The 27,355-nt window shown below is 48.1% G+C and overlaps 1 protein-coding gene across 3 annotated transcripts in view; it reads right to left on the reverse strand.

The window, feature by feature from the left end:
* The window catches only part of DGKA (diacylglycerol kinase alpha), a 221,483-nt gene that overhangs the window by 62,031 nt on the left and 132,097 nt on the right, over nucleotides 1-27,355 (reverse strand). For 2 of the 3 annotated variants that reach the window (XM_029594769.1, XM_029594771.1), the window contains exon 14: nucleotides 12,927-12,998. The exons of the other annotated variant lie outside the window; for it this stretch is intronic. In XM_029594769.1, the coding sequence (XP_029450629.1) occupies nucleotides 12,927-12,998 (72 nt within the window). The remainder of the gene's footprint in view (nucleotides 1-12,926; nucleotides 12,999-27,355) is intronic. 3 annotated transcript variants of the gene reach the window in all.

The following is a 27,355-nucleotide window of genomic DNA, read 5'->3' on the forward strand; positions in this document are numbered from 1 at the left end:
CGGGGTCTTCCCTGAGGGCGTGGTCATCTGCCACTTGTCCAAGGATTCACCCACAACTCTCCTAAATACTACAGATTGCTAACTTCTCACGGAGAACACATCAGCAATGCGAAATATAAGCATTGAGCCATGAAAGACCCATCTGCCAAAAGCATCCATGGATTTTTGCTCCTTCCCTGGAGGTATGAGTTTTGGAATGCCGTGCCTTTTTCTGGGCTGATTTCACAACCACAGAGTGATGATCCAGTTGTGATCTTTGAAACCCAGGAGCTGACTGTATAAGATAGGTGGCATCTGTCTTACGGTTGACAGGTGGAACAGAACCTGGGTGTTCCCAGTTCCTCTTTAGAAGATCAATTAGGATTTCATGAATCGGAATAGACATGATTTCCTTAGGGACATCAAGGAACTGGAGTACTTCCAGCATCTTGTGCCTTGAATCCTCTTCTGTCTGAAGCTGAAATGGAATTGTCTCAGACATTTCTTTAATGAAGTTAATAAAAGACAGATCCTCTGGAAGAGAATGACTTCTCTCTTCAGGGGGAGAGGGCTGTGAAGGCAGATCATCTGTATCCTGGGAAGAATCATCAGTCCAAGGATCATATGGTTGATCACCAGCTCCCTGAAGATCTTCAGAGGGAAGAAATGGCATTATTCCCGAAGGGCCATATCTGGGCATTGACTGCATCGAAAGAGGTATCGATGGAGGCATCAAAGGCATCAATGGTGGCACCGATGAAACTGGCGACATCAATGGATGAGACAGTGGCAGAATTCCAGACGGTGGTATGGGTATCGGTGTTTCTTTGCCATCTGACGACAAAGGTATCGGCGTCGAAGGAAGAGGGCATACCGGTGTCCTTGGTTCCAGCAGTGGAAGGGCACCAATCAACGCATCCAGTTTACCCAGTAGCAGTGCGAGCGCCATGGGAATCGGATCGGTGATCGGCTCTGGCATCGGTACCGGCGTCGATGGAGGCTAGAATCCCTGCAGTGCTTTTCCGATGGCCTCTTGGATCATCCGATCCAATTCCTCACGGGGGCCTGGGGCAAGTAACCCCGGCTCCGGAGTAGGAGGCAACAGAGGCATAGCCGGAGGGTCCACTGGTAAAAGTGGAGTTGCGGCTCCCTTCACCGATGAAGGTGGGGAACACCTCGGCAACCCGGTAACAGAGGAGGATGAGGCCTTCTCTGGACGGGATTTCTTTGTTGGTGGCTCTGTCGACGCTGATGCAGAGGGCTTGCCTGAATCAGCGGATTGAGCCTTCCGATGCCGGTGTCGACGCTTTTTACGATGTTCTCCTTGGTCCTTCTCCTGAGGAGATGAGGAAGATGGCCACACCTTCGGAGTAGTCGATGAGGTCAGGCAGCACCGGTGTCCTGCTGCTGGCGAGAAGTCGATGGCATTGGCTCAGACGAAGTAGTCGATGGAGTCGGGGGTTTTGAATGAAAAAGAAACTCCATTTTTTCTTTTTTTTTTTTTTTTTTTAATTTAAAGATTTTTATTGAAACAACAACATAAAGCAACCTACAGACCGGACCATATAATCAGGAGAATAACATGCTTAAGAAACAGCCCGGATATGAAAACAAAACCGTTATCTGCTGTAGGTTATACATCAAAGGTTTGCAACGGAGTTGTTCACATTGAATTTATATAATCCACCCCACCCCCCACCCCCCATGCTTTCCAGTTACAATGTCAAAATTTGCACAAACATAGTATAAATGGTGTCACACCAGAGAGAATAGATATGCCTATAGGGTTACCCCCAAGAGGATTAAAGGAGCCAAAGGATTTCCGCTACACATTCACTATTTAAGTCGGAATACCCAGGGATACACTAGAAAGCCAAGTGTGATAGGGATGCCAAATTGATGTAAAGCGAGAGACTTTCTTATGTTTAAATGCTGTGATTTTGGATAATAAAAAGATTTTACGCACTCTGTGTTGAATGTCCTCTAACTTGGGAATACTAGTAGCCTTCCATAAGCGCGCTCTCTCACAACGACTAGCAGTGGAGATATACTGAACTAACTGATTGGAGTCCTGCGACAGCCCTGGGGGTGCCTGACCCAGCAATGCCTGTGCCGGTGTGAGAGATGGCAGCCCTGGAAAAAGAATACTCAGCCATTGAAAGACCTGCCTCCAAACCACCTGAATTTGGGAACAGGTCCACCACATATGATAAAACGTGCCCTCCTCTATACAGCCTCGCCAACAAACATCTGGATAGAGAGGCATGAATTTGTGTATCTGTGAAGGACACTTGTACCAGCGGTATAACATCTTGTAAGAGTTCTCAATAAGAGAAGCAGCAATATGCCCCTTACCCATACTTTGAAAAATAGACTTCCATATCCGGGGCGACCAGCTTACCCGAAGGTCCTGCTCCCAAGCTTTCTGAAAGGTATAACTGGGGGGGTCTTGTACCAATAACAATTGATAAAGTCTGGATAATATTTTAGGGTAGCTATGAGCCCTCTCACATAACTTCTCAAAGTCGGATTGTTCCTGAGCAAAGTGAGATGAAAGCATATTGGCCTTGGCAAAATGGGCTAGTTGCATATAAGAGTATATCGCTGATTCAGGTAAGTCATAAGTTCGTTTAAGATCAGCAAAAGGACGTAAAGCTGAAGAACCCCAAATATGTCCCCATGTTGTAGTGCCCCGTTTCCTCCAATCTAAAAAAGCCGAGCTCTCATAGCCTGGACGAAAAGCTTTATTGTGGAATAAGTGTGTACTGAGATGGTATTCCCTATTTCCCACCAGGAATGTACCATAATGCTGCCACAAATAAAGCAGCAGAAGCGTAGAGGGAGGTAACACCGCACCCAGGTCTACCACCCAGGTGTGCTTGGGCTGCCATATAAGACTACCAAGAGGAACAGTACCTAGAAGTTCCTGATTAATAAGAACCCATGGCTTCTGTCTGCGAGACGAGTTCAGGTCAACCAGTTTTTTAAACTGAGCAGCACGGTAGTAACGGATCAAATCCGGTACGCCCAGTCCACCTCTACTTTTAGGTTGTGTGAGTGCCCTGCGGGCTACCCGGGGCCGCCTTCCTGCCCAAATAAAAGCCATACACCGTCTTTGCCACTGTTTTAACATAGACACAGAAACCAGTACTGGGAGTGTCTGAAAAAGATACAATAATTTCGGAAGTATAGTCATCTTAAAGACAGCCATTCTACCCAGCCAGGATATCTGATAGCGATTCCACTCTTCCATATCCTTGGATAATTTGTTCCAAAGCGGAGTATAGTTAATGGGAAGCAAATCGTGCGTAGCGCTGAGCTGAATGCCCAAATATTTAATTTGAGTCTTGGCCCACTTAAAGGGAAACAGCTCTTGAAGTAGACGGACCGTACGGGAGTGTAAATTGATATTGAGAACTTCTGATTTATCCCAATTTACTGTGAAACCAGAGACCTTACCGAAAGTCTCCATCTCAGCAATAACTGATTCAAGGGAATTGGCTGGGTCGGAGAGCGTAAACAAAATGTCATCAGCATAGAAGGATATCTTAGTAGAAATTTTACCTATAGTCACTCCGGAGATATCAGCATTTCCACGAATAGAAATAGCAAACGGTTCAAGAAATAAAGCAAAGAGTAGAGGGGACAGCGGGCAACCCTGTCTAGTCCCCCTTCCCACCTCAAAAGGAGCTGAATAGCCTCCATTTACCTTCAAGCAGGCCCTGGGGGAATGATAAAGCTGCCCCAGCCACTGTAGATAGGAGGAGCCAAATCCCATATACTCCAAGGTTTGAAAAAGATAAGGCCAGTGCACTCGATCAAATGCTTTGTCCGCATCGATCGACAATGCCACGGCAGGGATTATGTGTTTTTGGGCATACCAGATAGTGTCCATAATTTTGTGAACATTATCAGCCGTAGTTCTCCCAGGGATAAAACCTGCCTGATCTACCCCCACCAATTCGGTTATAAAACAATTTAAACGGTTCGCCAAAATTTTGGCCAGTAATTTAACATCAATGTTCAACAAAGAAATGGGCCTGTATGAACCACAGACTGAGGGGTCCCGGCCAGGTTTAAGTAAGAGCGTAATCCCCGCTAAATTGGCCTGTGTAGACAAGGTAGACCCCGCCTTCAAAGAGTTAAAGTAATTCAACAGCAAGGGGGTAAGGGTTGTAGCAAATAATTTGTAAAACCGTGGAGTATACCCATCGAGACCTGGTGATTTTCCCAGTTTAAGTGAGGCGATAGCTTCCTGTACTTCTACAGCGGTAATGTCCCTGTCTAAAAATTGTCTCTGAGCCGTCTTCAGAGTAGGGAGGGGAATCCGAGAAAGATAGGCCTCTATCAAAGCTATCGGTATGTCAGCGTCCCCACAATATAGATCAGAATAAAACTTTTGAAAGCAACTCCTAATGGAGGTATTATCTGTGAGGAGCCCCCCAGAAGAATCCTTAATTTTTGAAATAGTGGCCTGTGCCTGCTTCCGTCTGAGGCTATGAGCTAAATACCGTCCTGCCTTATTCCCACCCTCAAAAAATCGCTGTTGGGCTAATTCCAAGTGGTGGGCAATACGAGCTGAATCTAACGCCATGATCTTATCCCTCAACTCCTGAATGGGGCTCCGGGACGTAGAACTAGCTCCATCCCTCATATGGGCCCGCTCCAACTTAGATAAAGACATCAAAAGCTTCTGGCGTTCTCGCTCTCGTTGTCGCTTAACATATGAAGCCTGCGCAATACAGGAACCTCGGATTACACATTTTAAACAGTCCCATAAGGTCCCAGCTCCCACCTCCCCGGTATCATTATGACGGATGTAATCTTGAATTTCCTGAGTCAGCTGCTTCTGGAAGGTATCATCCTCCAGCAGCAAATCATTCAGCCGCCAATAACGTTGACCTGAGTCAGTGAGGCCAGTAGTTAGTTTAAACCAGATAGGTGCGTGATCGGACCAAACTATGGGCTCAATATCTACCGCAGTAACTGTATTAAGTTTAGTCCGATCAAGCAAAAACATATCTAAGCGAGAATAGCTGTTATGCGGGGATGAGAAATAGGTATAGCTACGAGAGGTAGGAAAGCGAGAACGCCAGATATCCACCCCGGCAATAAGCGTGATCACCTGTTTAAACGCCCTCCGAGCCAAAGCCGGGTCAGAACTGGATCCCGCCGAATTATCAATCCGAGAATTGAGCGTCAAATTAAAGTCCCCACCCAGGATAACACTGCCTTCCATGTGGTCTGCTAATATCTTATGCAATTTAGTATAAAAAGCTTCCTTCTGAGAAGTAGGACCATACACGGAACAAAGTGTATAAGACTCCCCACCCAAAACCACATGAAGGAGAAGGTATCTGCCTTGTGGGTCAGATAGTATATTCTGTACCTCAAATTGAATATCTTTGTGTATTAAAATACCCACACCCGAATATTTAGAGGCAGGTGTTGCTGCCGCCCAGAATTGATTCGGATATTTGTCAGAAAAACTCAATTTTTTCTAAGCGGGCTTTACTGCCCTTCGGCATCATTTGGGCACATTTGGTGCAAGACAGGGCATCATGGCCGGACCCCAGGCACAATACACAAACTCTATGCAGGTCTGTGATGGACATTGTCTGAGGACAATCAGGGCACCGACGAAAACCCGACGCCATGGCTTCGACAAAAATTTAGCCGCGGTGCGGTCGATGGCCACTAGGCCCCGAAGGGAAAACTCGATGGGAATCGACCACAACAAGAGTAAAACCTTACCATTCGACGCGGAGTACAGATATCGATAGGGGGACTCCCATGGGTAGAAATTTTTGAAAAAATTTTAAAGACATTCCGTGAGTAAAATTCCTGTCAGGAATTTTTAGAGAGCTCCTTAACCCGCGTGCTGGATGCAGGGTTGGTGCTGTGCTGGGCATGCCCAGTAGGTGCCAGTCAAAGTTCTAGAAACTTTGACAAAAGTGTTCCGTGATTGGGCTCCATCCTGTGATGTCACCCATATGTGAGGACTACCATCCTGCTTGTCCTGTGAGAATGAATGAATCTTGGAGACTGTGTATGTATGAGAAAGAGACTATCTAAGCAAATGTGAAAAAGAGAGAATGTTGGAGAGAATGAGCGTTTGACAGACAGCAAGTGTGTGTACCAGACAGAGAGTAAGTGAGTGAGTCTGTGTGACAGGGAATTTTATGGGGACAGGGATACTGTGTTTATTGAAGTGTAGGTGAGAGACAGAAAGATTGTTTGACAGTAAGTGCATGTGTGTCTGTGAGACAGTGAGTGTTTGTGACAGAGTAACTGTTTATGCTAGAATAAGTATATTTTAGAGAGACAATGGGTATTTGTGAGAGAAAGAGACTGAGTGTGCACATGAAACAGAGACAAACTCTGTTCCACTATCTTTTTTTACCCAACATTTTTGACGGTCTCACTAGAAGTATATTAATGAGCTTATTGCTGCTAATTGTTACGACTGGCGGCTCGCAGAAAGCCCCCTCGAGCCGCCTCACTCACCCCCGATGCTATTTAGGCCCTCCCAAAGCAGGTACACTACAGACACCACCATCATGGGGCCTCCTTACATATGTGCAACATACTCTGAATCTTAAAGGGGCTGCGGCTGGAAAAGTCCTTGCGGCACTCTTTGTTGACATCACGGACCCCCTCCTATATAAGGCTTCTCAGGATGCTTCCATGATGCCTCAACAAAGGGTCCCCTGCCTTGAGGCAGCGCGTGTTGCTTCTGTGTTCTTATCTTCCTTGCATTCCAGCTTGTTCCTGTCGTTTCAGATTGTTCCTGCCTCATCCAGCCTTCCTCATCTGGCCCCCATCTCTTCTGTGTCTCTTCAACCTTCTCTGGCCTGATCTTCTGCTTTTGACCTCTTGCCTTGGACCTGACTACACTTGTCTGCAGCCTGGACCTGACCATGCTGGCCTGCCCCAACCTCAACCTGTTCCTGGCTTCTCCAGTCTGTTGCCTGTCCTGACCCTTGTATGCCTTTGGACTCTTGCTCTCCTGACCACCCTAGAGACTCACCTAAGCCCTGCCAGCTGCCAGAACCCAAGGGCTGAACCTAGGGGGGAGGTGGCTGGTATAGGTGAAGCTCCAGCCTGTCTCGCTACAGGATATGTTTGCTAGCTGTCGGCATTTGCCTTGTAGGTTTGCCTATGGGGAAGCGTCAAATACACAACAGCACCAAGGGCTGAGTTCCATGCCACTCATCACAGTAATCAGTTAAATGTGAACTGCCTAGAGAAGATTGAAAGATTTTCTATGATTTGGAACATTGGTAGCACAGTGACAAATAAATATTCTTTCATATAATATATGACACATCTATTCCTATGAACTAAGCTGTACCTTTCTTTTGGATTTCCTGTTTTTAATGCCAGTCCGTATCTTAGTGAAAGTGTGATTACGCATCACAGGAAATGACATTTGACAAATCTCTCTTATCATCTAAATCTCTCCTGCCTCTAACAAAACGATATTCTTATTAAATATTTTCCACTCAGAAGGGGATGAACTGTCTCCAGGCCCTTTCATCTCCATAAAAGGAAAGAATTATTTTTCCTATCCCACAAATCTCTCTTCCTCATAGAAGAAAGAAGCATTTCTAAAACCTGAACTTGCAGATGGGAAGGGTAAGAATGAGCCTCCCCTGTGGAGCTGGCAGTCTCACAGGTGCTCCTTGTGGAGTTTCCTTTTACAGTTCCCACCAGGGTGCGAAACATGGGTGCTTGCACCTGCGTTGAAGCAGGCACAAAGTACATGCCGGAAATTACACATGGAGATTTGACTAGACAGTCCCTGTGTGTGCTCTTTTTCTTGGCCATTGAAAGTGCACAAGCTGTGTACGCATGCACACTTTTACCAGCATGGGGCAATAATCAGATGGCATTTTTACACGGGTAAACATGGGCTTACCTGCATAACAACATCCGATTATGGACTCCATAAATTAAAAAAAAGAAACAAACCTGCCCCAATAACAAATAAGTCTCACTTTGACCTGGCAGTTTCCCCCTGTTTCTTTGTACTTCCTGCTTAGTCGGAAGCAGCGCTGGGATCTGGCACCAGGAGCCTTCATTCACAACTACCCAGGTATTTTACCCCCCTATTTTATATCCCCTCTCCCAGCTTACATTTAGTCCCATCAGTGCAGTGACAGACCTGGGCCTGGGGCCATGCATCGGGGCTCCTTCCGAAACCTGCAGTCACGGGCCCTAAATCTGACCACTAGGTGTCACCCTTGGGCTATGACCATGGCTCCCCCTTTCCTCAGGGGCTGTGAACACTGCTTCTGCAGCCAACCACAGGGCTAAGGAAGACCCGCCTCAGGACAGTGCGCAGCATTTACCACCTGACCAGCCGGCAGTCTTCTCAAACATGGACCCTCATGATTTCAAAGAGCTAATGCAAATATACTGTGTCTCAGGAGCAGAAAGGAATGACAACCCTTGTGCAAAGGAGTGCCTAGTTCTAATCTGAGCACTTGGACAGAGGGAGTATTTTTCTGGGTATAGATCCTGTTGTGGTTCTAAGTATAACTCCATTGAATTATCCAGCAAACTGCAGGAAGAAAATGTGTCCTCATCCAGGATGGCACACATTAGAAAGATACAAACACCAAAACCAGGTCCATATGCACTCTGAGTGAAGAGATACTTATGAATTACCAGAGTTAATGCAAATTGATTAGAAGGTTGTAAAGGGTAAGAAAAAAGGGGTGGAAGTATGATTTTGTGGATGGCTCTAGCTAGTAAGTCCAGCAGGCACCTCATATGGGTTTTGGTATCATTAGGGCACAGGATGGGGAATCCTACCATCAGGCTTGCACCCCATATTCAGCTCAGGCTGCAGAAGTACAGCCAGTTGGATGGGTGCTGAAGGAATATGCACCTGACCATAGAGATGATATTTGCTTGGAGTCAGACTGAGAATTCCAATCCTGTGTAACTGGTTAGCTTTATGGCATACATGAGAATACACCAGTTCAGATGGAAAAATCCATTGCACATGTCAAATATTATAAATAGATCATAAGAACATAAACATCAAAATATGATGGACCAAAGACCCTTGGTACTGAGCCTATCTACAGGAGCTCCCCATCCCAGGGTAGTTCCATCCATGGTTAGGACAATTTGAGCGGGGAGACTCCAAAACGAGATTCCCTGTTCCAGACTGGAAAGTACCTACCACCAGGACAATGAGTCCCGGAGAGTCAGGTTGACTCAGATACAATCCTGGAGGCTCTGAGTGGCTTGGCGCTACTGTGACCTCAGGGTCCATTGGGCTCTGCGCATGAGTAAATGTTCCAAGGGAGTAATATGGACAGTTGCGGCCATATGGTCCAACAGCCTCAACATGTGCCAAGCTAAAACCTGCAGGCTCTGTTGAATCTCTGCCACAATGGTCACCACAGTGATGGCCCTTTGGCAGGGCAGAAATATCTCGGCCTGAGCCATGTCTAGCAGGGCTCCTATGAAGTCCAATTGAGCTGACGGGCTGAGATGGGCCTTTGGGTAGTTGAGAACGAACCCTAGTGACTCCCCCAAATGGTCAAGCACATGGACCTGATGGCCCCTGCCTGAGATGTGCTCTTGGCCAGCCAATCATCCAGACACGGAAAGACATGCAGTCCCAGTCTGCAGAGGTGCGCCACCACCACGTCCAAGCATTTTGTGAAGACCCGTGGGGCAGATACGAACCCGAATGGCAACACTTGGTACTGGAAGTGCTTTGTTCCCATCACAAACTGGAGATATTTCCTGTGATCAGGGAAAATCTCAATATGATTGTATGTGTCCTGAAGGTTGAGGGAGCATAGCCAGTCCCCTTTTTGGCAAAAAGGGGATCAAGGTGCCCAGGGAAACCATCTTGAACTTTTCTCTCTTTAGAAACTTATTTGAGGCCCTTAAGTCTAGGATGGGATGGAGTCCTCCTATTCTCTTTGCAATCAGGAAGTACATGGCGTAGAATCCCAGCCCTCTTTGCCCTGGTGGTAAGGGATCAACTACTCTGGCCATTAGTACCTTCTGACGTGCTACCAGCCCCCAATGTGGGCACGGAGGGCAATTTGGTGGGACACCCGACAGATTTAATTGGTACCCTCAGCAGACGATAGACAGAACCCACTGGTCCAAGGTTATACTGGGCCACTGGTTCACAAAGAACAGAAATCTGCCTCCGACTGGAGGGTCCATTGTCCAGAGTATGGAACAGTGTGCAAATCCACGGCTCTCCTGCTAAACTTTCAAAAGGGAAACTTTCATAAAATGAGAAAAATTGTTAGAAAAAAACTGAGGGAGATCACGTGATGCACTGAGGGTGGAGGATGTGATTCCCCTGCTCTCGGCGTCCTGCCTCTGGAATCTACCCCCATCCGCATCCTAAAAATTGCGTTTGGGCTTCGGAATCAGCGTGGCACCTCCCCTTAAGGTACGGGCACAGATCTGGGCATGCCGACTCGTTCGGTCAAATCTATTAAAGAGAAGGGAAAAGATTTGCCGGCACCCCCAGGGCCCTCCAATATGGCCGCCATGGAACACCCAGTTGAACAGCCTGCGGCGCCAGCGTTATCCGAAATCAAGATGGCCGTTCTCGAGGCGTTGGGGCCCGAGCTGAAATCAATTTCGACGGCGGTGGCAGAAATTTCGGCCAATTTAAACAAATTTGAATCTCGCTGTGCTGAACTGGAGAATCGGGTCTCCCAAAACCAAGATGGCCTCCACAGCATGCAAACCGAGCTCGCGGCGCTGCGGGCCGAGGTGGTAAAAAACAGTGCAAAAATGGATGACCTAGAGAATCGTGCCCGGCGCTCGAATCTGCGCTTTGTAGGCTTGCCCGAAACCATCGACGATCGTGCCCTCGCGTCCTTGCTGGAAACGTGGCTTACCAGGGAACTCTTGCTCACCACAGCCCATGGGGCCTTGCGCGTGGAGTGGGCGCACCGGCTTGGGGTGAAAAGGCAAGAGGCTGGCAGACCCCGGGTGGTTGTGGCTAAACTCCTAAACTTCGCCCACAAGCAGGAGATACTGGCTGCCATGCGTAAAGGCCGCACCCTCCAATATGAGAACCAGAGGGTCCTGATCTTTCAGGACTTCTCATCGGCGGTTTCTGCCCAGCGGCGCGCAATGGCTCCCACATGTACACAGCTGCTGGCACGAGGAGTCCGAGCTTCCCTCTTATTCCCGGCCCGATTGCGGGTCACCACTGAGGCTGGAGTACGGTGGTACACTTCTCCTCAAGAGGCCCGTGCATTGTTATTGGAGTCCAGTGAGCCGACGGCGGGGTCCTCTGGTGCTTCGCTGCTGAAGTGAGCTGGAGCCTCAGCATGGTCGGCCACGGCCGGGTCTTATTGTTCCTGATAAGTATGCTGTTTTTTGTATTCCCCGATTTTGCGACTCAGCAGTGGGGTTCCTTTTAGACATAACTGTCATGCAGGTTGCATGCATTAATGGCTCCTAATACCGCGAGGATTTTGCTTTTTATTTTTCGTTTCCTTATTGTTTTTGCTCGCTTCTTTGAGTGGCACTGCCTTCTTTCTCATACTCTGGCATCCAGTCGATCCATGAGCCCCAGGATGGGTTTTTTCCTTTGGTTTTTTTTTTGGGTTTTTTTTTTTTCTCTTTCTCTTTTTCCCATTTATTCTTAGTTATGGCTGTTTAAGCTCCCTATTTTTGGCTCACGGACCTAACTATGTGGCGTGCTTTGGCACAGATCTGGACCTGGACTGAGCCTCAAGCATAATCTGTGCCATGCATTTTTCTGACTCATGGAATTACCCACGTGGCGTGTTTATACACTGCCTTGGATCGGGACTGAGTTTTTTTTTGTGACAAGTTCATCTCGTGCAGTCATTCTGCAGGAGCCAGTTCATGGCGGGATATAGATGTGGTTCTTTTTTTTTTTTATTTATAGTTTATTGAATTTTCGTTTAAAACTTTCAAACAAAAATATCAGAATGTAATTTCAGTGTTCACAATTATTACATATAATCTTCCATACAAAATATTCATCTCTATTACATAACCCATAATATGGGGGAACTAAATACATAGGGGCGGATTTTCAGAGCCCTGCTCGCGTAAATCCGCCCAAAACCGGGCGGATTTACGTGAGCAGGGCCCTGCGCGCCGGGAAGCCTATTTTACATAGGCCTCCCGGCGCGCGCAGAGCCCCGGGACTCGCGTAAGTCCCGGGGTTCTCTGAGGGGGGCGTGTCGGGGGGCGGGCCCGGTCAGCGCTGCGTTTCGGGGGTGTGTCGGCAGCGTTTTGGGGGCGGGTCCGGGGGCGTGGCTATGGCCCGGGGCGGTCCGGGGGCGTGGCCGCGCCCTCCGTACCCGCCCCCAGGTCGCGGCCCGGCGCGCAGGAGGCCCGCTGGCGCGCGGGGATTTACGCCTCCCAGAGGGAGGCGTAAATCCCCCGACAAAGGTAAGGGGGGGGTTTAGACAGGGCCGGGCGGGTGGGTTAGGTAGGGGAAGGGAGGGGAAGGTGAGGGGAGGGCAAAGGAAAGTTCCCTCCGAGGCCGCTCCGATTTCGGAGCGGCCTCGGAGGGAACGGGGGTAGGCTGCGCGGCTCGGCGCGCGCCGGCTATACAAAATCCATAGCCTTGCGCGCGCCGATCCAGGATTTTAGCAGATACGCGCGGCTCCGCGCGTATCTACTAAAATCCAGCGTACTTTTGTTTGCGCCTGGAGCGCAAACAAAAGTAGGCTATTCGCGCGCCTTTTAAAATCCGCCCCATATTACCTCAAATAAATTCCAAAGAGAGAGAGAGAGAATTGACATTTCTATTGACCTTCTGTACCTTCCCCTCTAATTATGTCTTTGTCTGAAATAAAAGTTTCTAAATGCAATGGGTCCCCAAAACTATATTTCTTCCCCCTGTAGTTAATATAACACATCGACGGATATTTAAGAAAAAAAGTAGCCCCAAGGGCTAATACCTTAACTTTCAGGGAGAGAAAGTGCCTCCTCTTAGCCTGAGTGGCTCGGGATACATCAGGAAACATCAAAATCTGTTGACCACAGAAATTTAACTCTCTATTTTTTAGGAAATCCCTAAACATCCTATCTTTATCACTTTCTAACAACATAGACACAAACATAGTAGCTCTATTTTGTATAATATCTACTGATTCTTCTAAGAAAGTAGAGACACCAATTGAAGATATTTCTGGATTCTCTTCTCCCACCCCCCCAATTTTCTTGGGGAAGTAGAATACTTTTGAGAATACTGGTAAATCATTATCAGAATATTGCAGAATTTCTCTACAATATTTTTTTTAACATTTCTACTGGTGAAAGAAGCCTAGTCTGGGGAAAGTTTACCAAACGCAGATTTTTGTACCTCAGCATATTTTCATAATTTTCTAAATCCCTATGGATTATGAGATTATCTTTAATATGGGCTACCCCAGTGCTTTCCAGTAATTTAATCTTGTTGGTTACTTTCCCCAGTTCTTCCTTCAAACCTTTCAATTCCTTGCTATGTTGTTCTATTTGTACTATATTTGTATTAACTATACCAGACAAAGAATCATTCATCTTTAAAACATTGTTACTTAAATTAGCAGTCAGTTTCCAAATATCTCTCAGAGTTAAATTATCAGGAGGATCCAGTGACCATTGCTCTGGTCTCTCTGATGCTCCCTTAGGAAAAGTTAATGCAATATTAGATATTTGTAGTTGATCACTTATCTGGGTGTCTCCCACATTGGCTGAGCTCTTCCCATCTTTTGGGTTGCCCACCTCTCCATGTGGGGATACTCCAAGAACTGCTGCTGTAGGTTGTGGGGGAGGTGTAGGTCCTTCACCAGGACTTAGTGAAGCAGAAAACTGCTCCTCCTGAATGTCCTCTCACGGTGACATTTCCAACCGTCGAAAGACGTGTTCGTCCATAGGGCCCCTCGGTGTTATAGGTGATACGGGAAAGCTTTTTACTTTCCTTTTCCTCCCCATAGGCTCGGGAGTACTCAGGAAGTTCCACTTTAGGCCACACAATCAAGGGTACGGGCAACTTCTCCAACCTAAGCCGACCAAAGCCGCGCGCCCCTTGGGTGGTTCGCGGCTTAGGCGGCGCGCCGGTGACGGCGGTGCGCCATCTGCTGTACGATTTTATAGCCAGCAGACGCCAGCTGATGACGTCGGACACGCCTCCGCTCTCGGGTCTCCCGGCCTCGCAGCTGTTCCAGCGATACCAGCGGTCCTGTAGTTAGTCCTTCCCAAAGGTGGCTCAATCGGGGGCGTCTCTCTCTCTCTGCAGCTTCACGCTCCCCAATTCTCTCGGCTCTCTCTGCACGTGAAGGTGCAGAGAGAGAGAGACGCCCCCGATTGAGCCACCTTTGGGAAGGACTAACTACAGGACCGCTGGTATCGCTGGAACAGCTGCGAGGCCGGGAGACCCGAGAGCGGAGACGTGTCCAACGTCATCAGCTGGCGTCTGCTGGCTATAGATGTGGTTCTTATTCAGATTTCCTGTATCCTGACATTTGTTAAAAGCAATTATTCCTGCTCTAGTATTTTATTTTTCTTTTCTGAGACTGAATGCCATGCCACTATTTTGGAAAGGGGGGTATATGATTGTTCATAACCTTTCAAATGTCATGTAATATACTTGTTCTTATGGCTTTGTGATGGTAATGACCCTATCGTTTTTATCCATGGTTGGATTTCTGAGCAGTTTTTGTTTGCAGCAGGGGTCTTACCATCCCAAATTACTTTTCAAAGTTGTCCTCTTGTTCTTGTTATTGCTATGAGATGCAGATGGGGGGAGGGGGGAGGGGGGAAGGCCAGTATGGCAGTGATCTCGTTGCCAAAGGGGAAAGAAGTCCTTACTGGGGATTTGGTAAGGCGGATGGGGGGGGGGGGGGGGGGGGGTTTGGGATCTAGTCTCCTGGGGTACATTCTGTCAAATATGGTCGACCAGTTGTGGTGTGTTAGTCAGTCCTGGCGGGTTTTTGGGGGAGAGGCCTCGGCTGGGAGGGCCTCTGCCTCATCCAACTTGGATTTGGATTTCACTGAATAATCTACTTTTACAGCTATTCCTCTAATTCTGCCCTTAACTTACTCACTTGGAACGTTTGTGGGATAAATTCTCCTATTAAGCGTTCTAAAATTCATACTCTCCTTAAGCGTAAAGGTGCCAATATTGCATTTTTGCAGGAGACACACCTCATGGATGGGGAACACGAGAAGTTAAGTAAACTCTGGGGGGGCCAGGTGTATTATGCCTCAGGCACGACTAAATCTGCGGGAGTGGTTATTTGGATTAAGTCCCAGATGCCCATACAGGTACATTCCACAATTCAGGACCCATTGGGGCGATATCTCCTTTTGGAAGCTGAATTCAATCAGACTAAGGTGATTTGGTGTAATATCTTTGCTCCAAATAATTATAGTTCTAGGTTTTATCAGGAAATATATCGTCATCTTCTCCCATATGCAGCGGAGTCCTTACTGATCGGGGGGGACTTTAATACGACCCGCGACGATCAGTTGGATAGGTCTTCTCCAGCGAGTTCGCAGGGGGGACACGGAAGGGGACCCTCCTTTTTGGAGCAATCATTTCATTTGATTGATGTCTGGCGTGTTTTGCACCCTGGAGAAAGATTTCACACATATCTCTCGGGCACATGGTACCCTCTCGAGGATTGATTATTTCTTAGTCAGTGCACATCTTTTGTCACAAGTGGGGGAAGTAGTCATTGGAGATATTGTTGTCTCAGACCATGCCCCGGTGTCACTGGCGGTACAATTGGGCCGTGCCTCAAGTACTACCTTTCAGTGGCGAGTCCCATTTTATCTCGTGCAGGATGTTAAGTTTCAAGAATTTTTGCGAGCTCGCTGGAAGGACTATGCGACCCTCAATGCTCAGCACGCTGAGGATCCGATACTGTTTTGGTACACAGCTAAGGCAGTATTGAGGGGCGAAATTATTTCTTATATGACGCATCGGAAAAAAGCTATGAACCAAAGGATTTTGACGTTAACCCATAAATTACAGAGAGCCCGGGCGGCATTAAATAATAGGAACTCACATAGCTTGCGGGTGGCCTACTTCACTATTCAGGGCGAGTTAAATACTCTCCTCCATCAGAGGGCCCGGAAGAGTTTCCTTTATTACCAGTACAAACTTCATCAGCACAGTAACAAAGCAGGGAAAATGCTTGCTAACCTAGTACGCTCGGTTAAGGGGTCTCGTTACATTCCGGCGCTACGCTCTCATACGGGGGGGGGGGGGGGGGTCTTGACAGCTACTAAGGACATATTGGGTAGATTCCGGGATTATTATAGGGAGCTCTACACGTCCGGTCATTGGGACCCGGAGGCCTGTGCTCGATTCTGTGAGCTGTTGCAGATTCCCCGCCTGACTAGTGAGCAGAGGGATCGTCTGAACGGACCGGTGACGTTAGCTGAAATACAGTCAGTTATTCGTGGGGCGAAGGCTCTTAAGTCCCGGGCCCTGAAGGATATGGGGCCGAGTTTTATCAATGTTTGATTGACTTGGTGGGGGCTCCTTTGGTGCAGGTAGTGGAGGCCCTTGTTGATAAGGGTTCTTTCCCTGCTCATGTTAATATGGCTAATATTGTTCTGATACCCAAACCAGGGAAGGACGCTCTGGCCCCCGAATCTTATCGCCCTATCTCTCTCTTAAATTTTGACCAAAAGTTGATTGCTAAGGTGTTGGCGGACCGCCTCTCGGTTATCCTTCCCACCTTAGTGGGCACGGACCAGGTGGGCTTTGTCCGTAAGCGTTATGCTCTGACTAACATCCGTAAAGTCCTAGCAGCAATGATCATGTGTCAGCAGATGGGGGCCCCCTTCCTAGCCGTCAGTTTTGACGCTGAAAAAGCGTTCGACCGGGTGGAGTGGAACTATCTCTTTTGGGTGTTAAAACAGATGGGGTTTACTGGCTTTTACCTCGATGCAGTGAGCTTGTTATATCAGGCTCCGGAGGCTACGGTGATAGCTAATGGTTCTTCTTTGGAGACTTTTTCGATTTCCCGAGGTACCAGACAGGGGTGTCCGTTATCCCCTCTTTTATTTGTTCTCCAATTGGAACCTCTGCTACAGCATATCCAACTGAGTAAAACTGTTAAGGGGTTTCGTTTCCAGTCTACTACCTTTAAATATGCAGCGTTCGCTGATGACATTCTGGTTTTTCTTACTAATCCTCGGGCCTCCCTCTCCTCCTTACTTCAGATTTTTTGGGAGTATGGCGTCTTTACAGGCTTTCGCTTAAATCTTGTTAAGTCGGCGGCCTTGCCGTTTCCTGAGTCCCTGGAGACTGGGTGGGGGGACGACTTCCCTTTACAGTGGGCTGGCGCCTCGTTTAAATACCTTGGTATAGTTCTACCCCGGGACCTCTCTCATATATATCGATTAAATGTTCTCCCTTTACTCAAATTTACACAGGAAAAGCTGGCGGCCTGGGCGGGCTTACCCATCTCTTTGGGCGGTAGAGTACACCTCTTCAAAATTATTATTTTGCCAAAATGGCTCTACTTAATCCAAAATTTGCCCTTGCAGTTACGCACCGCGGAGCTTAGGCAGTTAGACACGGCCCAAAGGCGTTTTTATTGGAGGGGAGGGAAATCTCGTGTCCCTCTAGGGTGGATGCGGGGGCGCTGGGGAAGAGGGAGGTTAGGGGTCCCTGATTTGGCACTGTACAACTTAGCCAGCAATTTGAGACTGATTAGAGATTGGTTGCGAACCTCTTCCGAGGTCATTCATCTGGCGGCAGATGCGGAGCTGGTGGCCTCCTTCTCACTTCATTTTGTGTTACAGGCTCCGACCAGCTCGATCCCTAGCCACATCAGGAGGAATATCTTGGTTAGTCCAGTACGGGCTGCATGGCTTCGGCTCACCCGCATCCTGCGCATTCCACGTATTATTGCTTGGTTTTTACCGGTCCGGGGAAACCCTGATTTCTCCCCGGGTACGCAAACGGGGGCATTTCAACGCTGGCGTATGAAGGGGATATCCCTATTGGGTCATGTTTTGTCCCCAGAAGGGACCTTATTTTCTTTTACTGAATTGGGGGACGCCTACGGTATTCCTAAAGCTGATGTTTTTCCCTACTTACAGTTGAAGCATTATGTCTCTTCGCTTCCCCTGGATGTTGGGCAACCCTCGCACTTTCACGCATTGGACTCATTGTTCTCTCTCACCCGAGAAAAGCTACCCTCTTTGTCCCGCTATTACACAAAGTTACAGCAGTTAACAGAGGTGGACTCTTGTTCTATCTTAGTTCAGAGGTGGAATAGCGATGGGGTGTTTGTCATTAATAGACGTATTATTACTGCTGGCTTCCGGCGCATTTCCCAACTCTCAGTGAACTCATACTATAGAGAGATGCAATACAAATTTTTTAGGAGAAGCTATATATCAGCGCAGGGGGCATTTTATTCTAGAATTTCAGCCTCCCCTGCATGTATCCGCTGTGGCAACCTGCAGGGCACGCTGTCTCATGCTTTTTGGGAGTGTCCCGCAGTTCATTCGTTGTGGGTCCGCTTGGTCCATTACTTGGAAAATTTGTTGGGTGTGACCATTCCAATATCCCCCCTGTGGCTTCTCTTTGGCTGCATTTCTCCTTTACGTGTGCGAGGTTGGGGAATCCGCTTATTTATTCACAAGGCATGCTTAGTGGGGAAAAAAGTGATTTTGATGCATTGGCGTGAGGTCTTGCCTCCTTCTTACTGGACTTGGCGTAACTGCTTCCACCGACTGATGATTCTAGAAGCTGCCTCTATGCGTCTTTCTCCACGTCACCGGAAGAGATTCATGGACGTTTGGGATGTCTACCTGCAATCCTTACCACAGCGTGTCCGCAGTTCGATCTACAATGAGGGCATGTAATGCGTACATCATGGACTGACAGTGAATTCTTGTTTGGACTTATTCTCTACACTGAGGACTGGTTTAGACCTTGGACTCCTATTTATGAGTTGCCTATCATGGGAGACTAGGGAGGGAGGGAGGGAGGTAGTGGGTGGGTATTCTGGGACGTTTCTCTGTGGGTTATAAAGAGTTTGTAGTATTCAGGGATGGTGGTGAAGTGTACAACCACCTTCCGTGTTGTATTATTTTCTTGATAAAACAATAAAAATTGTATTAAAAAAAAACAAAAAAAAAACAAAACTGAAAGGAGCAGCTACAAAAGTAAAAAATGTGCAAGAGGCGTGGTCATTGTTAAAAAATACCATTCTAGAAGCACAGTCCAGATGTATTCCACACATTAAGAGTTCTGAAGGAGCTAAAAAATGAAATTTCAGATCTATTTGTAAAAATTTGTAACCTATCATTAAAATCATCCATTGTACCTGAAGACTGGAGGATAGCTAATGTAACCCACATATTTAAAAAGGGCTCCAGGGGCAATCCGGGAAACTACAGACCGGTTAGCCTGACTTCAGTGCCAGGAAAAATAGTGGAAAGTGTTCTAAATATCAAAATCACAGAACATATAGAAAGACATGGTTTAATGGAACAAAGTCAGGGCTTTACCCAAGGGCAAGTCTTGCCTCACAAATCTGCTTCACTTTTTTGAAGGAGTTAATAAACATGTGGATAAAGGTGAACTGGTAGATGTAGTATACTTGGATTTTCAGAAGGTGTTTGACAAAGTTCCTCATGAGAGGCTTCTAGGAAAAGTAAAAAGTCATGGGATAGGTGGCGATGTCCTTTCGTGGATTGCAAACTGGCTAAAAGACAGGAAACAGAGAGTAAGATTAAATGGACAATTTTCTCAGTGGAAGGGAGTGGGCAGTGGAGTGCCTCGGGGATCTGTATTGGGACCCTTACTTTTCAATATATTTATAAAGGATCTGGAAAGAAATACGACAAGTGAGATAATCAAATTTGCAGATGACACAAAATTGTTCAGAGTAGTTAAATCACAAGCAGATTGTGATAAATTGCAGGAAGACCTTGTGAGACTGGAAAATTGGGCATCCAAATGGCAGATGAAATTTAATGTGGATAAGTGCAAGGTGATGCATATAGGGAAAAATAACCCATGCTATAGTTACACAATGTTAGGTTCCATAATAGGTGCTACAACCCAAGAAAGAGATTTAGGCGTCATAGTGGATAACACATTGAAATCGTCGGTACAGTGTGCTGTGGCAGTCAAAAAAGCAAACAGAATGTTGGGAATTATTAGAAAGGGAATGGTGAATAAAACGGAAAATGTCATAATGCCTCTGTACTGCTCCATGGTGAGACCACAGCTTGAATACTGTGTACAATTCTGGTCGCCGCATCTAAAAAAAGATATAATTGCGATGGAGAAGGTACAGAGAAGGGCTACCAAAATGATAAAGGGAATGGAACAGCTCCCCTATGAGGAAAGACTAAAGAGGCTAGGACTTTTCAGCTTGGAGAAGAGACGGCTGAGGGGGGATATGATAGAAGTGTTTAAAATCACGAGAGGTCTGGAACGGGTAGATGTGAATCGGTTATTTACTCTTTCAGATAATAGAAAGACTAGGGGGCACTCCATGAAGTTAGCATGTGGCACATTTAAAACTAATTGGAGAAAGTTCTTCTTCACTCAATACACAATTAAACTCTGGAATTTGTTGCCAGAGGATGTGGTTAGTGCAGTTAGAATAGCTGTGTTTCAAAAAGGATTGGATAAGTTCTTGGAGGAGAAGTCCATTACCTGCTATTAATTAAGTTGACTTAGAAAATAGCCACTGCTATTATTAGCAACGGTAACATGGAATAGACTTAGTTTTTGGGTACTTGCCAGGTTCTTATGGCCTGGATTGGCCAGTGTTGGAAACAGGATGCTGACCTCGATGGACCCTTGGTCTGACCCAGTATGGCATGTTCTTATGTTCTTAACTGGCATACGCTCCCTATGGCCCAGTCAAAACTTCATCCCTGGAGTTGACGGAGGAGCTGGCTAGGGTTTGGGGGCTCTCTGTTGCCTGGGACGGTACAGGAGCCTTGATGGTGTTGATGACAATGAATAGGGGGAGGACAGTACTTCCTCTGGTGAAAGAAAGAATTCCTTTGCCCCAGTCTTGATGGCCTCCTGGATGAGGAGGACAGATCCAGAGTACTGGAGGAGAGTTGTTGGAGGGTCTCATGGTGGTCCCGAAATTGGGCCACAGCATCCCTCACTCTGATTCCAAAGAGATTCTCTCCAGTACATGGCACATCAGTAAGTCGTTCCTGTACCTCCAAGTTGGAGATCAGAGGCCCTCAGCCATACCGTTCTGCAGGCGCCAATTCCTGCTATTGAGACTCTCGATGCTGTTTCGATAATATCGTAGGTCGCACTGACTTCATATTTCCTGCACTTCAGACCCTTGTGCGCAAGCAACATGAGGGTGTCTTGCTATTGTTGAGGCAGCTGCTCAGCCACCTCTTGCACCTGCATCCAGATGTTCTGCGAGTATTGGCTCATGTAGAGCTGGTAGACAGCTATGCGGGCAATAGGCATGGTGCCTTGGTACACCTTCCTTCCAAGAGCATCCATAGCTCTGTGGTTCTTCTCCGGGGGCACCGAGGAATGGGTCCAAGCGCGCTTGGCCCTCTTGAGGGTGGATTTGACCACCAATGACTGGTAAGGCAGCTGACGCTTATCGAATCTGGCAGCCTTCTGAACAAGGTAGACTCCGTCCGCCTTCTTGTTAACGGGAGGCACTGTGAGGGGGTGTTCCCATATCTTCAGCAGCAACTCCTTAAGGATCTCATGTACCGGGACAGTCATGATCTCCTTAGGAGGCTTCATGAAATAGAGAATCTCAAGCATTTTGTGCCTGGTGTCCTCCTCTGCCAAAAGTTGAAATGGAATGGCCTCCACCATCACCCTCACAAACTTATCAAAGGTCAAGTCTTCAGGCGGGGAATTCCTTCGTTCATCTGGAGGAGAAAGGTCTGATGGGAGACCATCAGAGTCCTTGGAGGAGTACTCAGTTGGATCATCTCCCCAGGAGTCACAGGGACCCTCATCCTCACTGTATGATACAAGGGATGGGGACCTAGGTGCTCGGCTTTCATCCAGAGGTGCATACACTGGTAGAACTGGATGGGGGGCTACAGGCTTCGGCATCTCTGCCGACCTTGGTGGAGCTTCCTCCTCCTCAGAACCAGTAACGACCACCATATCGGAGGGTGGAGGCCACCAGGCACCGATGCTGTCCCGGGAACCGGCATCAGCTGGGTTGGAAATGCACAGATGAGCACATTGAACTTCTCCAGAAGCGATACGAGGATGGGCAGCACTGGGTCCAGTGCCACAGGACCAAAGCCCCTGTAGTGCCCACTCCACCGCCAGCTGGACACGGTGCTCCAGCACCTCCTCAAACGTTGCCGCTGACAACTCTGACTGGGAGGAAGGAGGGATGGCCAGAACTACTTTAGGGGATCGGCAACTGGCACTAGGACTGGTGGAGACTGTCATGGACCCCCGGTACTGATAGAGGATGGACTCTCCTCACAGCGGGGTCGCTTCAGGGGCATTTGATAGGGACCAATGCCAATGCTTCTTAGGCTTCCCTTGATGCTCGGTCCGGTCTTTCCCCAGTGCCAAACTCGAAGATGATGAACCCGACATACTCGGCCAGAGGGGATCAAAAACAGTCGGTCTACAGCACCTCTGTCCGCCAGCAGCATCGACGGAACTGACGGTTCCACTGATGTCTATGGTGTGCTGTCCATCAGTGCGGCTCCAAGGTCCCTCGATGTCGATGCTGCCATTGCCTCGGACTTCCTTGACCCAAAGAGCTGATCCATCTTGTCGAGTCGAGGTCAGGGTCATCTGGGCACATAAGAAGCAACTCTGGATTTCATGCAATGCCCCCAGATAGAGGATAAATACCTCGTGAGGATCAGTGATAGACATGGTCCTCGAGCACCGGGGGCATCAGTGAAAACCAGACATGGCCATGGCTGGGTAAAATCAAAGGGCCGCGAAGTCAAAAGCAATGACGGCAGGCGAGATGGCTGGCGGGCACAGAGGCACTACCATGGGAGGGAACTGACTGTGAAAGAAACCTTACCCAAACCGCCGAAAATCCTGACTAGAAACACTATGGGAAGGCATCGAGAGGGACCTGGTGACAGAGGAAAAAACTGTGAAAATACGAAGAGCAAAAAAATGTTTTCAACAAGGCTAAAAACAGCCAAAGTGAGGTCAATCACATCATGAAGCTTAGAGCTCTGCAGAAAAGAAGAGAAGAGACTGAAGAGGGAGCCCATGTGGACATATGGTATGGGGCATGCTGGGTATGTTCAGTGTGCCTAGTCAAAGTTCTAGAAACTTTGAGATAAGTTTTCCACATCAGGGCTCTATCTGATGATGTCACCCATGTTTCAGGACTACCATCCTGCTTATCCTCGGAGATGGGTTCCTACCTCACACCGCTGATGATCTTGTGGGAGACCTATTAGTGAGGAGTATGGTTGCAGAAGGAGGGAGAGGAAAGAGGACAGTTTTCAAAACCATTTACCCAGGTTAAATATCTTGGCTGAAAATTGCCTTCCTGTGCCTGGGTAAAAGTACACACAGGCCTTTTTGCACTCTACTATTTTTCAAAGGGAAATAACACACCCAAGCACACTGCAAACTGCAGACTTTTCAGATCTGTCCTCTTAGTGTAGGGGCAGGCAACTCCAGTCCACGAGTATCACAAATAAGCCACGTTTTCAGGAGATCCACAATGAATATGCATGAAGGAGATCTGCAAGCACTGCCTCCACTGTGTGCAAATCTCTGTGGATTCCAGGATCGGAGCTGTCTGCCCTGCCCATGGGGTAGATTTTCAAAGGGATACGCGCGTAACTCTCGAAAAGCTGCCCCTACGCACGCCAAGCCTATCTTGCATAGGCTCGGCGGCCCGCGCAAGCCCCGGGACGCGCATATGTCCCGGGGCTTCGAAAAAGGGGCGGGAAGGGGGCGGGGCAGAGTCCTCCGGCACAGCGGCCTGTGCTGGGGGCTGGCACGCGGGCAGGCGTAACTTTTGGATCAAAGGTGGGGGCGGAAGGAAAGTTCCCTCCGAGGCCGCTCCGGCTGCACGCATGTTATAAAATCGGGCGTAGATTTGTTTGCGCCGGGTTGCACGAACTAATCTACGCCTGCGTGCAGGTTTTAAGAGCTGCTCATTAGTGAATAGCTGGACCCAGAAGACACCACTGTCATTCTTACAGTGGGATGGAACGCATCCCAGAAAGGAAAATGCCAGGCAACGCTTTTCAGAAACAGTTTTGCGGACCAAAAAAAATAAAAGGAGAAAGGAAAGAAAGTGACTGAGGAAAAACAGTCTCGGGGGGGGAAAGGGGGGGGGGGGGAGAGAAGAGGCAATGGGGGGGGGGGGGGGGAGTGCAGAAAAATGGTTTTAGACATAAAGCTCTGGTTTCTCTCTAAAAATTTTTCAAGAAGGGAAAAAGAGAAAAACTTCCAGATCTTACTTGTTGGATAGCACTGAGATGTTAATTACGAATTTACCCCATACCCCCAATTTTTATACAGCTCTAAAATAATTAAACTTAAATAGATAGATTTTCCACTAATTCATTTTTTTAAGGAAGAGAAAATAAGAGTTTAGCTCTGTTATCAATGCTATGCATTGTTTGACCAATATTCACAACAGTGCTTGGTGGGATAAGTTCAACTTATCTGGCTACGTGGCGCCGCTGATATCCGGCTACAGTCAGCAGGCACCGCTTTGACTTATCTGGCTGAGGTGGGGAATGGGCATAACTGGGAGGAGTTGGGTTAGCTGAATAAGTTATCCAGCTAAATCTGATATTCAGAGCCAGAAAATTTATCCGGCTAACTTTGGTTGGGCCCCAGGGTGTCCTAAAGTTAGCCAGATAAACTCAATCAAAATTATCTTATCATCTAAGTTATCCGGATATTACTTATTCGGATAACTTAGAAGGGTATTCAGCAGCATGGCTATGCTGCTGAATGTAAACAGATAACTTATCCGGCTAACTAGAGGTTATGTATGGATAACTTTAGACCTGCTACTGAACATGTCTACCTTATTTGCTTAACTTAACTGGATAAGGCTAAATATAGGCACTTATCTGGTTAAAATAACCGGATAAGTAATGCTGCCCCAATTTGCCCATTCTCTGCCCATTGACTATCTGGTTATCTACTTAGTCAGAAAAAATGACTTAGCTGACTAAGTAGCGTTTCAATATTAGGCCCAATGTTTTCTGACTAACTTTAAGATAGCCAGGTATATTCAGCATTGCTACTGCACCGCTGAATATCCCTGCTAAGTTACGCGGATAAGTGTATCCAGCTAATTTGCCAAGCTACACAGTGGCTGAATATTGCCCTGTGTATTTATAAGGAATGCAGATGTAAGTGTAGGAAAATGTAAATATATATGGTATATTTTTTTTTTTATAAGTTTAAGATGAACCTCATGTGCACATAGGAAAATTAGTTTCTTACCTGATAATTTTCGTTCCTGTAGTACCAAGGATCAGTCCAGGACACCTGGGTTGTGACTCCGCACCAGTAGATGGAGACAGACTAAAACTTGTGGGCGGAGCCATATATGCCCCTGTGCCAGTCACAGCCCCTCAGTCTTACGGAATGTCAAAGTAGAACACAACCAGAGAAGTAAACAAAACTAGCTAAACCGCTAATAAAAAACGGGGAAATAAACACCCCTCCTGGAAACGGACTCTCAAACCGAGAGAGCTAACAAGCAGAACAGATCAAGTCAGAACACAGAGCGGACTCTCCATTACTTCAGCGCAGCACTGCGGGCGGGATCCTGGACTGATCCTTGGTACTACAGGAACGAAAATTATCAGGTAAGAAACTAATTTTCCTTTCCCTGTACGTACCAGGATCAGTCCAGGACACCTGGGATGTACCAGAGCAACCTACTGAGGGTGGGAAGCAGAGAGTCCCGCTCGGAGTACCCTCTCTCCAAACCCCCCTGAATCGGTAGCCCGGACATCCAACCGGTAATGCCGGATAAAGGTATGCAACGACTTCCAGGTGGCCGCCCTACAAATCTCTTGAGGCGACACCTGCGAAGCTTCCGCCCAAGACGCTGCATGAGAACGAGTCGAGTGAGCCCGCAGCCCCACGGGCAGAGGTTTACCCCGCACCAAGTACGCCGAACCAATGGCCTCCTTGAGCCAACGGGTGATCGTTGTGCGTGACGCTGCGGCTCCTTTCTTTGGCCCAGAGAACAGGACAAACAGATGATCTGTGACCCGAAACGGATTAGTGACCTCCAGATATCGGAGAAGGGATCTCCGCATGTCAAGCCTCCGTAACTCCCTCGCTTCTGGAGCAGAGGACTCTCCGCACGCAAACGCGGGCAACTCCACCGATTGATTCACGTGAAAAGACGAGACCACTTTCGGTAGAAAGGAAGGAACCGTCCGCAAGGACACCCCCGATGCGGAAATACGCAAAAAGGGTTCCCTACAGGACAGGGCCTGTAACTCGGAAACACGCCTTGCCGAGGGAATCGCCACCAAAAATGCCGTTTTTAAAGTGAGATCCTTAAGAGTTGCGCGTTTCAAGGGCTCAAACGGCGCCGCGCATAGAGCGGAGAGAACCCAATTGAGGTTCCAAGCCGGACAAGGAAGACGCAATGGAGGGCGAAGGTGCTTAGCACCCCAAAGGAAACGAGAAATATCCGGGTGAAGCGCCAGGGACGTACCACGGACCTTACCTCGCAAACACCCAAGCGCCGCCACTTGGACCCGTAGGGAACTGCACGCCAGACCTTTGGCCAGACCTGCCTGGAGGAATGCTAGAATGTCGGAGACGGAAGCCGAAGTAGGGTCCACCCCACGCTGCACGCACCAGTCCTCAAAGACCACCCAGACACGAACATACGCCAGAGACGTCGACTGCTTCCTGGAACGCAGTAGCGTGGCCACCACCGCATCCGAATAACCTTTTCTCTTCAGCCGATTCCTCTCAAAAGCCATGCCGCGAGACAGAAGTGATCCGCATCCTCCAAACAGACGGGGCCCTGATGGAGCAGGGCCGCCATTCCCTGGAGTCGAAGGGGTGCCGCTACTGCCAGCTGTACGAGGTCTGCGAACCACGGCCGGCGCGGCCACTCCGGTGCCACCAAGATCACATTGGCCGGGTGTGCAACTCTATGCGCCGTAGAATCTTGCCGATCATCGGCCACGGGGGAAACACGTAGAGCAGCACATCCGTCGGCCAGGGAAGCACCAACGCATCGACGCCTTCTGCCCCCCGCTCTCGACGTCGACTGTAAAATCGCGGGGCCTTCGCGTTGTGCCACGTGGCCATCAGATCCATGTGGGGCACACCCCACGTTTCGCAAATGAGAAGAAACGCTTCGTCCCCCAGCTCCCACTCTCTGGGATCCAGGCGATGACGGCTGAGATAGTCCGC

The sequence above is a fragment of the Rhinatrema bivittatum genome, chromosome 3 (assembly GCF_901001135.1).
Source record: "Rhinatrema bivittatum chromosome 3, aRhiBiv1.1, whole genome shotgun sequence".
In the NCBI taxonomy this organism is placed as follows: Eukaryota; Metazoa; Chordata; class Amphibia; order Gymnophiona; family Rhinatrematidae; genus Rhinatrema; species Rhinatrema bivittatum.